At 45.3% G+C, this 11,996-nt stretch overlaps 1 protein-coding gene across 1 annotated transcript in view; it reads left to right on the top strand.

The window, feature by feature from the left end:
- Positions 1 to 427: 427 nt before the first annotated feature.
- Positions 428 to 11,996, top strand: part of LOC104625019 (scm-like with four MBT domains protein 2) — a gene marked incomplete at its 3' end in the record, with an annotated part of 37,702 nt that continues 26,133 nt past the window's right edge. The window contains exons 1-3 of the mRNA XM_010292539.1: positions 428 to 598; positions 7,502 to 7,596; positions 11,053 to 11,293. Of these exons, the coding sequence (XP_010290841.1) occupies positions 493 to 598; positions 7,502 to 7,596; positions 11,053 to 11,293 (442 nt within the window). The remainder of the gene's footprint in view (positions 599 to 7,501; positions 7,597 to 11,052; positions 11,294 to 11,996) is intronic.

Below are 11,996 nucleotides of genomic sequence, written 5' to 3'. Positions count from 1 at the left end.
CACACAGTGATAGTCATCAAAAAGTTGTATGCCAAGAGCTGGACTTGTTGGAGGATGGCTGAGTTGGCCTTTCTTGGGTGCCTTTTTTTGGCGTGGGTTGTGCTACCTTATGGGCTGTTCCTTCCCTCTCTGTTGGTGGTACAGGGAACTTTGAGATGTGAATCCTTTGTGTTGAATATTGTGGATGTAGTTTATTACGTCATTATCTTGTATGTTATTATTGTTGTTATTGCTGCTTTGATATTATTTCTACTAACGGGAGACATCCTTCGTTGTGATTCCTCATCCAACTCTAGCTTCACCTTGGAGGAGGGAGCAGGATCGAAAAGTTACAGTCAACGTGGGATGACTTGAAAACCATTAGGGAAGGCTGAGGGAATGGGTTGGTGTAGGTAGAACAAATAACTCACTGGGTTTTTTTTCTTTTAGCTTGTCCTCTAGGCACTCCTGCTGCAGGATGAATTAGGAATTCAAGGCCTCTTCCTCTGAACCATGGAGACAAGGGCATCTTTCATTGCCGCCATGCAAGAGACCCAGCATTTCTCTCCAGAGAAGGGTCAGAGCCCAGCCAATGGCAACAGGGAGCACTTTGATTCAGGTGAGCTCTTCTTCACCCTCATGGGTTGTCTTCACTGGTACAGCCCTCCAGCTGATCACTGGTAGAGGTGGGTCAGTCATATTGCCAGGGGGGCATTGGCAGTGGTTGAACAGCTTGAAGGCCTTTTTTGGGTCTTATGAATTGGACTGTGTCCTGTGGTTGATGGGTTGGGAAGTTTGAGCTTTTCTTCTTCTGGATCTCTTCTACAGTATGGAGCAGCTATTAAAAATTCAAACAAAAAGCAATGGAAAACCTTTCCCAGGGCATCATATTGTGTTCTTTGTGTTTCTCCAGCCTTTTTTATTTTGTTGGAGTTCTGTGGTTAAAGAGAGGAAATGAGCATTCAGAAATTACGGCATTTCTCCCTTGTTTTGACCCTTCACCCTTTTTTCCTCCAGAATTTTTTTTTTGAGTGCTTCAGGTGACAGGGCTTCACAAACATTAGACCAGCCAGCAGAGAGCTGGTTGCATGTTGTCCTTGCACTCATGGGTATGACTGGATGCTCTGTAATGCTCAGGGGTGGGCACCTAAAGGTGAGGATTCACTGCACTAAATTTGGGCATCGTCATAGTAGATACAGAAAAATAAGCGTTAGCTTCTGGTGACTTCTACTGGAATTAGGTGCTTTAACTTCCCATATCTAGCCTTAACAGGAAGAGACTGTTTCCTATGGTGAAGTTGCACATTATGGCTAGACCTAATCTGCTTTCTTTCTGATGCCAAAATGGGAGACTCCTCTTTATACCATCTTTTCTATTGCACCGCCCCTGCTGCACATCACACCCTGGGCTGAGTCAATCAACTTGCTAATCCAGCAGAAAGGTAATAGAAAAAAAAAAAAAGTCAATAATTTTCAGACAGCTTTGTGAGTTGAACTGGCTGGAGGAAGAGGGAGGGCCAGAGCACATGCTGGTGGGAATGGGACCTTTCCCAGTGGCACTGAATTGTTGATTTGGCTCAGCTATAACTTGTAACTTCTTCCTTGCTCCATGTTTGCATTGGAGAACTCAACTGATGAACTTGTGGAGAACAACACTGAGCTATCAGTCAGTTAATCTGCACAAAAGGGTTTGTTTTTGCATTGTGGTACTTGTTTTGGTGCTCTCATGCTTGAATGCTTTTCCAGAACTCGCTTGCATTTCTGTAAGAGCTATTCTTGACAAAAGGATGCTAAGATGTAAATGGCAGGTGAAAGTCTGTGCTTGCAGCTGGGCCTCGTGCAGGGCTGCCTTAAGTTTACTTCCATGGAAATAGGTGCCCTCATCAGTGGTGAATCACTGTTTCAGCACTCCTCAAATGCAATGGTAGCCGTGCTGGGGTGACTGCTTTAGCACTCTGCATGCTTCGCCTTCAGTGTCTTTTGCATCTTTTCTCTCTGGTGGTGCTGTTTGTGCTTTATCGGTCAGTGCTGTGCTGAAGTCCTTTGCAAAGCTGTGTCTTTGGTCCGCTTTTCACTGTTTCTCTCTCAGCACCTCAGAAATTCGGCCACCCAGCCTTCAGTTTCTTCACTTCTCATAGTGACTCAGTGATTTTCCTATTTTGCTGGACACCACCCACTGGAAAGCTGTGACCAGTCTTTGAATATTTGCCACATTCACTAATGAATTGGCGGGGGGAGGGCTCACAGCAATGAGAGACCATGCCAGTTAAACTATGAACTGTGGTCCTTGAGGTGACCTTGTAAGATTTTTGAGGATGGGCTGTCTTCCACAGGCCCTTGTGCAATGGAATCATCTTCTGCAACTTTGGCATCAAAATGATAAACAAGGGTGGCATGTTTGGCCTGCAGGTTGCCAGTGACCACCTGGGCAGATCTTAGAAGGCAGCTGCATTACGCCTGTGCAATTGAGATGGAAATGCAGGTGGTCTTTCAAGAGGTCAGCAAGAGTAGGGAAAAATGAGAGGTATGTCCTATAAAAATTTCAATCTGGCTGTGTTGAACTGAAAACGTGTTTGAGATGTGGGGTAGTCCAGTTGGTCTTGACATGACCAATAGGTTATAGGTTCAACTGGGCTCTTAAGCTCTGCATGTTAGGTGGGACACAGATGGAAACTTTCCTGTGCTGTGGGGTTGTTAGCCCAACCAAAGTTTTGGGTTTTTTCCATGGTACATGCAGTGGTTCTGGTTGTTTCAGATGGCTTCAAAGGAAACTTGGACATGCTTATGGAAGACAGATGCAGTGTGTTAACTGCGTAGAAACCACGTTTGCCTCAAGGAAACCCCTGAACGAGAAATAGTCGGATGATAGGAACTTTACATGGTGGGGAATCATAGATGGTTGCCCTCATCTAATGGATGTCTCTAGACATCCATGAGGAGTCAACGCACACAGGAAAACTCCACTGACTCTGTGTGAAGGGGAGGGTGTGTATGTATGGAGGGGTTGTGATGAGAAATCTGGATTCATCCCATGTGAAGGAAGCAGGATGTTCTTACGGTACCTTAGGTAAGAACATAAATATTGCCCTGTGTTCTCCCATAGATATGAAAGAGAAAGAGCCTCCCTTCTACAGTGTGACTCGTAGGCATGACTGCTGAGGGTCATCTAGAGTTAAACATCTGAATCTGGAGCTGAGGTGTCTTAAAACACCTTACAAAATGTAGTAGTCTGGTGCTGCCTGTATCACCAGTGAAGAGAAAGATACATGTCCAGAAAGGAAGTCATCCCACTTTAACACAGGTGCTGGGTTGCCTTTGCGTTGGGTTGCCTTTGCATTGAGTTGCCATCTGGAGCTGCCTGTTGCTCCCCACTGAGGATGAAGAAAGCTAACCCTGTCTGGAGCAGAGGGGAACATCTCAATCCTTGTTGCTCATGTGGTGCAGACCACTCTCTCGACGTGGGATTCCTGTCCTCTAATTCAGACATTTCCAGAGTGCAAACCTGCAGCCTGATCTAGTCACTATTGGATCCATTTGTATCCCTGGGAGAGAGGTGGGTGCCTATAGGATGAGACTCAGTTTGCCAAGCATAGACAGTGCTTTTGGAATGGGAAGAACTAGTCTGTGGCGCCTAAAATTGTTTGGGGATGTGGATCTTGGTGACCCTCCCAAGGCCATGCTGGAGGTTTGTTGTTGATGAGGTTCACTACACCCCCACCTTGCTTGGTGTGTTAACTGCTAAAGCATTTCAGTTCTCTGTTCACTCAAAAAGTCACGAATGTATCTATGTGCTGCAAATAAGATGGATAAGCATTTTGCCACAAATACATTCTTCTTCAGTGAAGCCTGGGAAAAATCTGTGCTTCTGGAGCCACAGGTTTTGGGTCTTTTATCCCCATTACCTCCCACAGCCAAACATCCTGGGAGGCTGTTAATAGCTGGAACAGTTGCATTTTTATAGTGTCAATGCATGAGCACTTTAAAGCCATTGAGAGGCTCACAGATAATGACTTGTTGATTTTATTTGCCATCCTGGGCTTGTTTATACATCACCGTATTGAAGGCTAGCCAGCCTTGACTTTTTTATTAAGAAAGAGCGCTGGGCCTAAGTACCAATAACTGGAAATGGAGCTGGTATGTAAAATAGACTTAATGCCAAATTTGTCATCTCACAGGGAGCTCTGTGAAATGCTGGCACGTGGGGTTTTGCAATTCTCCAGCAGAGTCAGGACTTTGTTCTTGGAGCGGTGACCTGAGGAGCGATGAATAGATCAGCTTTGTGATGTCCGCTGCTCAAGTGGACACAATGGCCGTTGTTGTATATTAAAAGGCAGTTTGCATTTCTGTCTGCCTTTTAATCAGGGATCTCCAGGCAATTGAGAGAGGTCGGGAGGAGGTGTCCTCTGCTCCTCAGCAGTAGGGCTTTTCTGATGGTTGAGGAGATTTGAGCACAATCCCGTTACGTGCGTGGATGGGGTTGGGTCCCTTGGGCTGATCTCATCCTGGGACAGCTCGTGTCTCTGCTCTGGATGCCCCTTGCCAGCTTTCTAGAAAGGAACAAAGTCCATTGAAAATATTTTTTTTTGGAAACTTACAATCCCTTCAAAATCCTTTGTGATAAAATGAAGCAAAATAAAACATTGATGCCATGATAAATGAGTGCTCTGACATTATTTTAACAGACCTTGTAAAAGTAATTTCCTGATAAAGTCTGCAGATAAAACACAGTAGAGGAGTCAGACTTGTGATGTGTCAGAGAGAAGCAAATTGACAGGGAGGGAACACTGCAGCTCTCACGTTGCCTCCCCCTGTGGGTCTTGAAGCCTCTCTATTTGGGTTTAGAAAGGGGAGATCTGGGTGCTTTTTTTAGAACAGTTGCTGTTGTGAGTTTTGCTGGAGTACATGTGAATGAACCTGCTGGTGGGACTGGGAACAGTGGGGCCAGTGAGTCTCTCGGTGTTGGCATGTGGCAGAGTAGGTCATGGGTAATAAGATTATGAAGTACAGGAGGCCTTGTTGCATCCATAACTAGCATCTGTCATGCTAACAAAATTGATGTGCTGTTGCAAAATTCTGGAGATTTTGCCACCCTGGAGACACTGCTCCCTGCAAGGGCTGGAGGTCATAGACTGAACTGCCTAAACGTCCCTGCTTCCACTGCTCTGTGGAATGACTCCTTCCCGTAAGACTACTGAGGAAGACTGGAGAAAAGGAGATACTTGTCTGGACTTACCCAGCAGGTTAGAGCAAAAAAGCAGGAACGAAAATTAAGAATATATGGAGAGCATCATGGTCTGAGGCAAATGCCTCATGCTCTGAAATGGAAGTAGCTGAGCAGAGAAGTGAGCCCAGGGCTGACCTGGAAGTGTCCTGTCCATGTCAGATGTCTGAGGTGAAGATGTCCTTGGAGTTGCTGAGCAGCCCATCCCAACACTACAAGTGCAGTTGGACGCAGAAGTGGGGAGCAGCCAGGAAGGGGATGCACTTCTAGCTTTTTGCCTTTTGCTTTTCATGTCAGACATCGCTGACTTTTAGTGGGACTGGGATTTGTTGTGCTCGGGGTAGAAAGTTGCTTAAGCATCAGAGTAATTTTAAGTCTGGAATGGGTAACCATATCTGCCCATTTACTCGTGGACTGAGATACTTGATTTTACAGGCTCAGTCTTTGAAATCTCTGGACATGGTTCTTCTCTAAAACATTAACTCCACAGGGTTGCAGACATTAAGGCTGAAAAATTTCCCTGATCATCTAAGTTGCTTGCCTACATGATATACATGAGGGAAACTCTTAGCAATTTTTGCACTAAGCTCCTACCTTGTGGTTAAGCCGTGGCTTATCTTTCAGTCAAGAATGAACAAACCCCTCATTTTGGGTCAAATATCTCAGTTAGCTTCTACGCCTGGAGACTTTTGCAATGATTGCAAGAAACAAAACAAAACCCATGCATTGAATTTCCTATTTTCAGGTTGTAATCATGAAGTTGGGTTATTTTGTGTCTTGCTGAGTTGAAAAGTCATGTGGTAGCCACTTTGTCACAGGAGTAAATGTTGATTTACATCTTCATATTTAAGCAGGTTAATTGAGTTTGAGTTTAAGGCAAGGAGTCAGACCTTAGACTTGATGCAGCACTGTGCAAGTGTTTTAACAGCGATGACAGCTCAGCGCTCCTCTTTGAACTCCCAGACAGATCTTTACCCTCCACCAGCTCTGTCTCAAAAACCCTCTTCTGATCCACTTTTTTCCCCTCGCCTGTGTGTGTCTGGCTCCATAGGCAGCAAATAAAACCTCTGTCTTCCTCTTTTAATAATGAGAGATTCCCATTGCACAACATAATTTTCTGGTCCTGAAAACTGGAGACCTGTAGCAATAATTGCAATAAATTAACCCTGCTGTTTTCTTCGTAAAACTGTCTGGGGAGGTTTTTTAATTCAGTTTGTCATGAGTCACTTTAATTACATCATGACCATGCTGATGAATGTTTGGGCAGGTAAGGGTCTTGCAGAGTTTGCCTGATAAATGCTTATTGCAAAGAGCTCGTTGCTAGACTGTAAATATTTTTGCTCTGGGGCTGAAACTGGGTTTGCAAGATTGCTTGGGAACAAAATGAAAACAATCAGATTTGGCTGATTTTCTGTAAGTGAAAGAAGATTTATTTTTAATTATTGCTGTGTGTGTTTCAGTGATGGTTTGAGGCCTCAGCTCTGCTCTACTCAGCGTGGTTATGAACAAAAATAATAAAGAGTAGTAATGTCAAGTCCTTTAGTGTGAGGAAGGATCGTGGGGGGCGATGGTGCGGATGGGGGAGGCATGATGCAGAGCTCCAAATCTGAAATGGGGCAAGGACAAATGCAGGGAGCAAGAAGGCAACAGTGGTCTGGTGAGGTGTGCTGGGGGATTTGGGAGAAGGCAGCTGTAGTCTTGGGGGAGGAGGGAGGCATGGGGACCTCAGCTGAGATTTCTAGGTGGAAGGATGCTGAGGAAGGAGAGAAAGGCAGGTGGGACTGAAACTGGGGCTCCTCAGCCCCAAGGGTTTGAGTGTTTGCTCTGCACATTGCTCAGCCAACAGAAGCAACGTCTAGTATTATTACCAGGGCATTGCTGGAATTAACAGTGCTGAGTGACCTGATTTTGCGGAACGAGCAAGACCGTTGTCGCTCGTGGTAGCGGAGAGGCGGTCACCTTCCTTCCAGACAGAGGGACATGAAATACAAAATAAAAGACCACGAGTTCCTGTTGCAGTATGACAGGTTTGTTCCCCCACTGCTGTGAAGGCAGAGTAATTTCTGATCTCAAAGCGCTGACTGTCAAAAGTCCCAGATTCTGCTGAAAGTGCAGTAAGAGCCAGGCAAACTAGATAAACACGGATCTTTAAAACAAGCTTTCTGTTTTCCCTTGTGTTGATGTTTATACTGGTTGCTATTCTCACCCTGAACTCCTTGACACAACTTTTGCCTTCTTTGGCTGTGTTTTAGGCTGCTTTTCTTTCCTTTTTTTTTTTTTCTTTTTTTTTGTTTTGAACAGATGAGGGCTCCAGCATTGAGGATGCAGACTTCAACTGGGATGAGTTCCTGGAGGAAACAGGAACGAGTGCTGCTCCCCACACCTCCTTCAAACACGTACGTGCTTCGTCTGAGCCTTGTGGGTGTTGCGCGTGTTCCCTCTTCTGGTTTTCAGGGAGTACCTGGAGAACTGAAGTGAGGTTTGACCATTTTGGGGAGAAATCATCTCTCCATGCCTGTGACAACCTCTGTGGGAATAGCCTCCCAGCTTGTGTTAGTTGAATTCAGTGTGTTTGCAATCACAGCTCAGAGTGCTGTGTCTATGCCACTTCCTTATCCTCTGCCTTTGGTTCAAATTTTACATTTTTGAGGGCTTATATTGCTCTCCTTTTGCTTATAAGGCACTCATTTTTTTTTTTCTCTTCGTCTATTTTTCCTTCTCTTTCTTTATTCATCATTCTCCATCCCAACCTGTAGAGATTCATCTCATAAGAGTGTCTTATTTCTCCGAAGCTGTCATCTTAATGCATGGTTTACTGACTAGCAGGGTCCCTCACTCAGCACTAGAGTCCAGCATGGCCCATGGGAAAACATCTCTCAGCCTCCTGCCTGGAGGTGCTGTCTCAGGAGCATGAGAACCAAGTACTTGGGTAGGTGATGCTTTTCCTGGGTGAACATGGATCACACAGACAGCGGTGGTAGTTACAACATGGTCTGCGGCTCTGGTCTGTGTTAGCACAAGTAGCATTCGAAGTCTAAAATCTTTACTGATGAAGAATATCAGAGCATGCTTTGAAGAAAGGACACTGTCTCAAAGCAGAGCCCATCACAGTCAAGGATATTGTTGTTTGGGACCAGCTTCTCCATCCACCACCAGTTGTTTAACCTCTTCTATTCAGCTCCATGTGTGTCATGTCACATGAGGACATGGGACAGAAATTAAGCTGATGTATGAGTTCTTCATCACAGTCAAGGGTGTGCGTGTGGCCACATTGGTGGATTTTTCCAGGACATCTTTGTTGTTCAGCTACAAGACTGCTGTCAGAGATGTTGGGGCCTGCTGGGAAGGTGTTGTGATGCCTTCCACTTAGCCAAGCCACGACAAGTCATGGTGGTTCTCCATCCTCAGCTGCAAGTCCCATGAGGATAGTGCTCTTCATGCTCCTACCTGACCCGTTAGGTGTAGGTAGCAACTTGTTCTGCTACAGCTGCTCTTCAGTTGCGCAGGCTTTTCTCCCAGCTTCACCTAGCTGGTCTGTGTGCTCTGGAGGATGTGGACATCTTCATCAGGAATAGAGGGGCTTTAGCTGGGATGCTTTTACACTGACTTTTGCCTTACACTGAGTGTTTGCTGTCAGAGATGTCATTTGGGTACAGTGTAGCTGTGGTGTGGTGAGAGGGAAGCTTCCTGAAGAACCCGTTACTACTTTAAGAGAAGTCTGTATTTGGATGCTGTCATGCCATTAAACCACCTTTATCTCCAGGTGATTTCTTGGATTGTTTCGAAGGGGTAAGGAGCTGCAGTGATGAAAAACCTCTCTTCCATCTAAATTTGAAAAAATAATATAATTCTCCATTCCCTATTCTGTCTCCATTTTAACAACAGTGCAGTATTGCAGGATGAAGGACCATAATTCTCTATACTGGAGAATTACAGGGCAATGCTTATTGTAGAGTTTATCCTTGATCTCCTGGTCTGGAGAGAGCATCTTGTCCTGAGAGCTCCAGGCCTGAACCCCAATACATCCTTGATCTCCTGGTCTGGAGAGAGCATCTCGTCCTGAGAGCTCCAGGCCTGAACGCCAATACCACATCCAGGTAGTTTCGTGCTTCATGAAGCCCACCACATCCAGGTAGTTTTGTGCTTCATGAAGCCCTTAAGGATGTCTTTAGGTGCATGGAGATGCCAACCTCATCCTGCTGATTGCAGTGTCTCACAGCACCTCAATCCTGGGACTGTTGATGTGAGACAAGTTAGTGCTGGGAACAGTCCTTAGTGACTATGCTTCACAATCTGAAACTTGATCCTGAAAAAACCCTGGGTTGGCCAGAACCTGAAAGCTGTCAGAGAAGATTATGTTGTCTGTCTGTTTGATTCCACTCTTCATGTTATTTCCAGTCGCAAGTCCCTTGCCTCCAGAATACCATGTTGGTCTTTACTTACGGTGAGCGCAAGGAGAAAAACTACAAATGAACATGTATCCTGGATTATGTGTGGTGACTCTTAGCATCACAAGAGCTATGATCCTGTCTTATGACAAAGTAATAAATGTCACAGACCTTCTTCAATCTTAAGACGATCTCCAAAGGTCCCTTCCAACCTCAACTGTTCTGTGACTCCAGGCATTGAGGCTGATGGAAGTGCCCACACAAGTAAAGGCACATGGAGTGTTTTTACCTGCAAATAATAAATGGCTTTGGCTGGGCAGCACTCGTGTCATAAACTGGAGTGGGTTGAGTGAGGGAATACTGCTAACATGCCAGAGGAGTGTTTTCTCTGCAACTTGTGAAGTCCTCAGGTGGGCAAGTAGACCATATTATATTTATCTTTGTGAGTGAAAGAGGCATTTTAACCTGTCATTTAAATGAGAAGTTAATCAGAGTCGGGCTTAAACCAGACTTCATAATGTGTCTGGTTTCAGTAGGAGATAAAGTACTAAGAAACCTGTAAGAACCTGTCCTTAAGCATCTTATAGGGAGTAACAGGCTACACTTTGCATGGTATTCTGAAGACAAGGCTGGCACCTGAACCAGCATCCACTTCTTTATCAACAACAGCCAGAGGCATCCCAGTGGCCCTTGGAAGACACATTACAATGTGCCCTAGTGTTTAACAGCAGTCCTTGCAGCATCCTAGAAGAGGTGCACTGGCATCTCCAGTGTCCTAAGGCAAGTTATATGTGATCTGTCACTGGTGAAATAAATGGAAGTGACATCTACATCAGATGACAGGACAGCGACCCAAACCATTTGTGTCTTTCAGCGATGGGTCGTACCTTATTTACCAGGGTTCTGAGAGAGTGAATCGGTTGAGGCTTGAGCTGCTGGGGATGGATTTAGTGGAAACTCTCTCCTTGGTCTGCCTGGTACAGCATTCAGCCCTTGATGCTTGTCAAGCCTCAGGGGGTGCTTCAGTGTTGTTAAATGACTAAATATTATAGTTGGTCTCCTAGAGGTGCTTAGTACCTGCCTTTCTACCTTGCATGTGTCCTATGGTTCGCCCGACAGAGCTGTGTAGTGGGAAGTGAAGCCTCATTTGAGTTACCACTGATTCCTGGGAGGTGGTATATGTATGATGCAAAGATGGGTACCAGTCCTCGCTCAGATGTAGTGCACCACTGCTGGAGGGACTCTTTGGAGCATGCAGGACCTTACATGATGGAGTATATGGCAGTGAAGTAGGAATGGTCCTGCCCAGACAGATTGTGGGGGAGATGGTTGGATTAAGGAGCACTGTCAACTCATGTCCTGTCCCAGAGCTGCTCTTTAAGGGCAGCATTATCTTGCTTAACTGGGGACGGGGTCTCCCTGCAAAGCAGAAAAGGTAATGCCATGTTTTTATCATTTTGTAAGGTTGAAATCAGCCTTCAAAGCAGTTTCCAACCAGGGATGAAATTAGAAGTGGCCAACAAGAGCAATCCGGATACATATTGGGTGGCTACGATCATTACAACATGTGGACAGCTCTTACTGCTTCGCTACTGTGGCTATGGAGATGACCGCAGGGCGGATTTCTGGTGTGACGTGATGACAGCAGATCTTCACCCCGTTGGTTGGTGTACGCAGAATAACAAGGTCCTGATGCCTCCAGATGGTGAGTTCTCTGTGTTTTGTTAGGGTCATGCTCTAGTATTGGGCTGGTGCTTAATCTCTTGCAGGCGATCTGGAACGGGTACTCCGGATCCTCAACTGGTGTTGGGTGACACAGTCAGGGTCAGGTCCCCATGGGCCAATGAGTGATTAAGTTTGCCAGTTGGCCTTTAGCAAAGGCACTTTTGCTCTAGTTGGTAACAACAGAAGGTGCTTCTGTAGGAAGCTGTCTTAACACAGAAACTTAACTGCTAAATTGCAAAGCTGTGATTTTCAGTTAGAGGGGAAAGTTGTCCTGATCTTGTAGCAAGAAGGGATGAAATTCAGAGTGAGAATAAACTAAACTAAGCAAGATCAGTTTGGGTGTAACTGAAACCACAAGTTGGCTGTGCACTCAAATGTTTTGCCCTGGAACTTTAAAACTTTGCAGTGACAGATTCTTGCAGCCTTTAATGCCAATGGTAGATACACACCATTAAAGATAGCAAAATTTGGTCATTATAGGTTAGGGTATGTCCTGATTATCAGCTCTTAGTTGCACAAAAGCTGAATGCAAGAGCTGTGGGTTACTGAGTGGCCCGTGTGGAACACTTTGTTAATAATACATTTTGATTCGCAGTGTTAAGAAAAATGTGGGGTTGTTTTAGCTGCATACAGCAATGGAACAGCTGTGTAACCTTACTACTACATAGCTCCAAGCAGAGGCA

Source organism: Phaethon lepturus, unplaced genomic scaffold (genome assembly GCF_000687285.1).
Source record: "Phaethon lepturus isolate BGI_N335 unplaced genomic scaffold, ASM68728v1 scaffold3658, whole genome shotgun sequence".
NCBI lineage: Eukaryota > Metazoa > Chordata > Aves > Phaethontiformes > Phaethontidae > Phaethon > Phaethon lepturus.
Note: the sequence above shows the minus strand (reverse complement) of the source record. Positions and strands in the feature narration are given on the sequence as shown.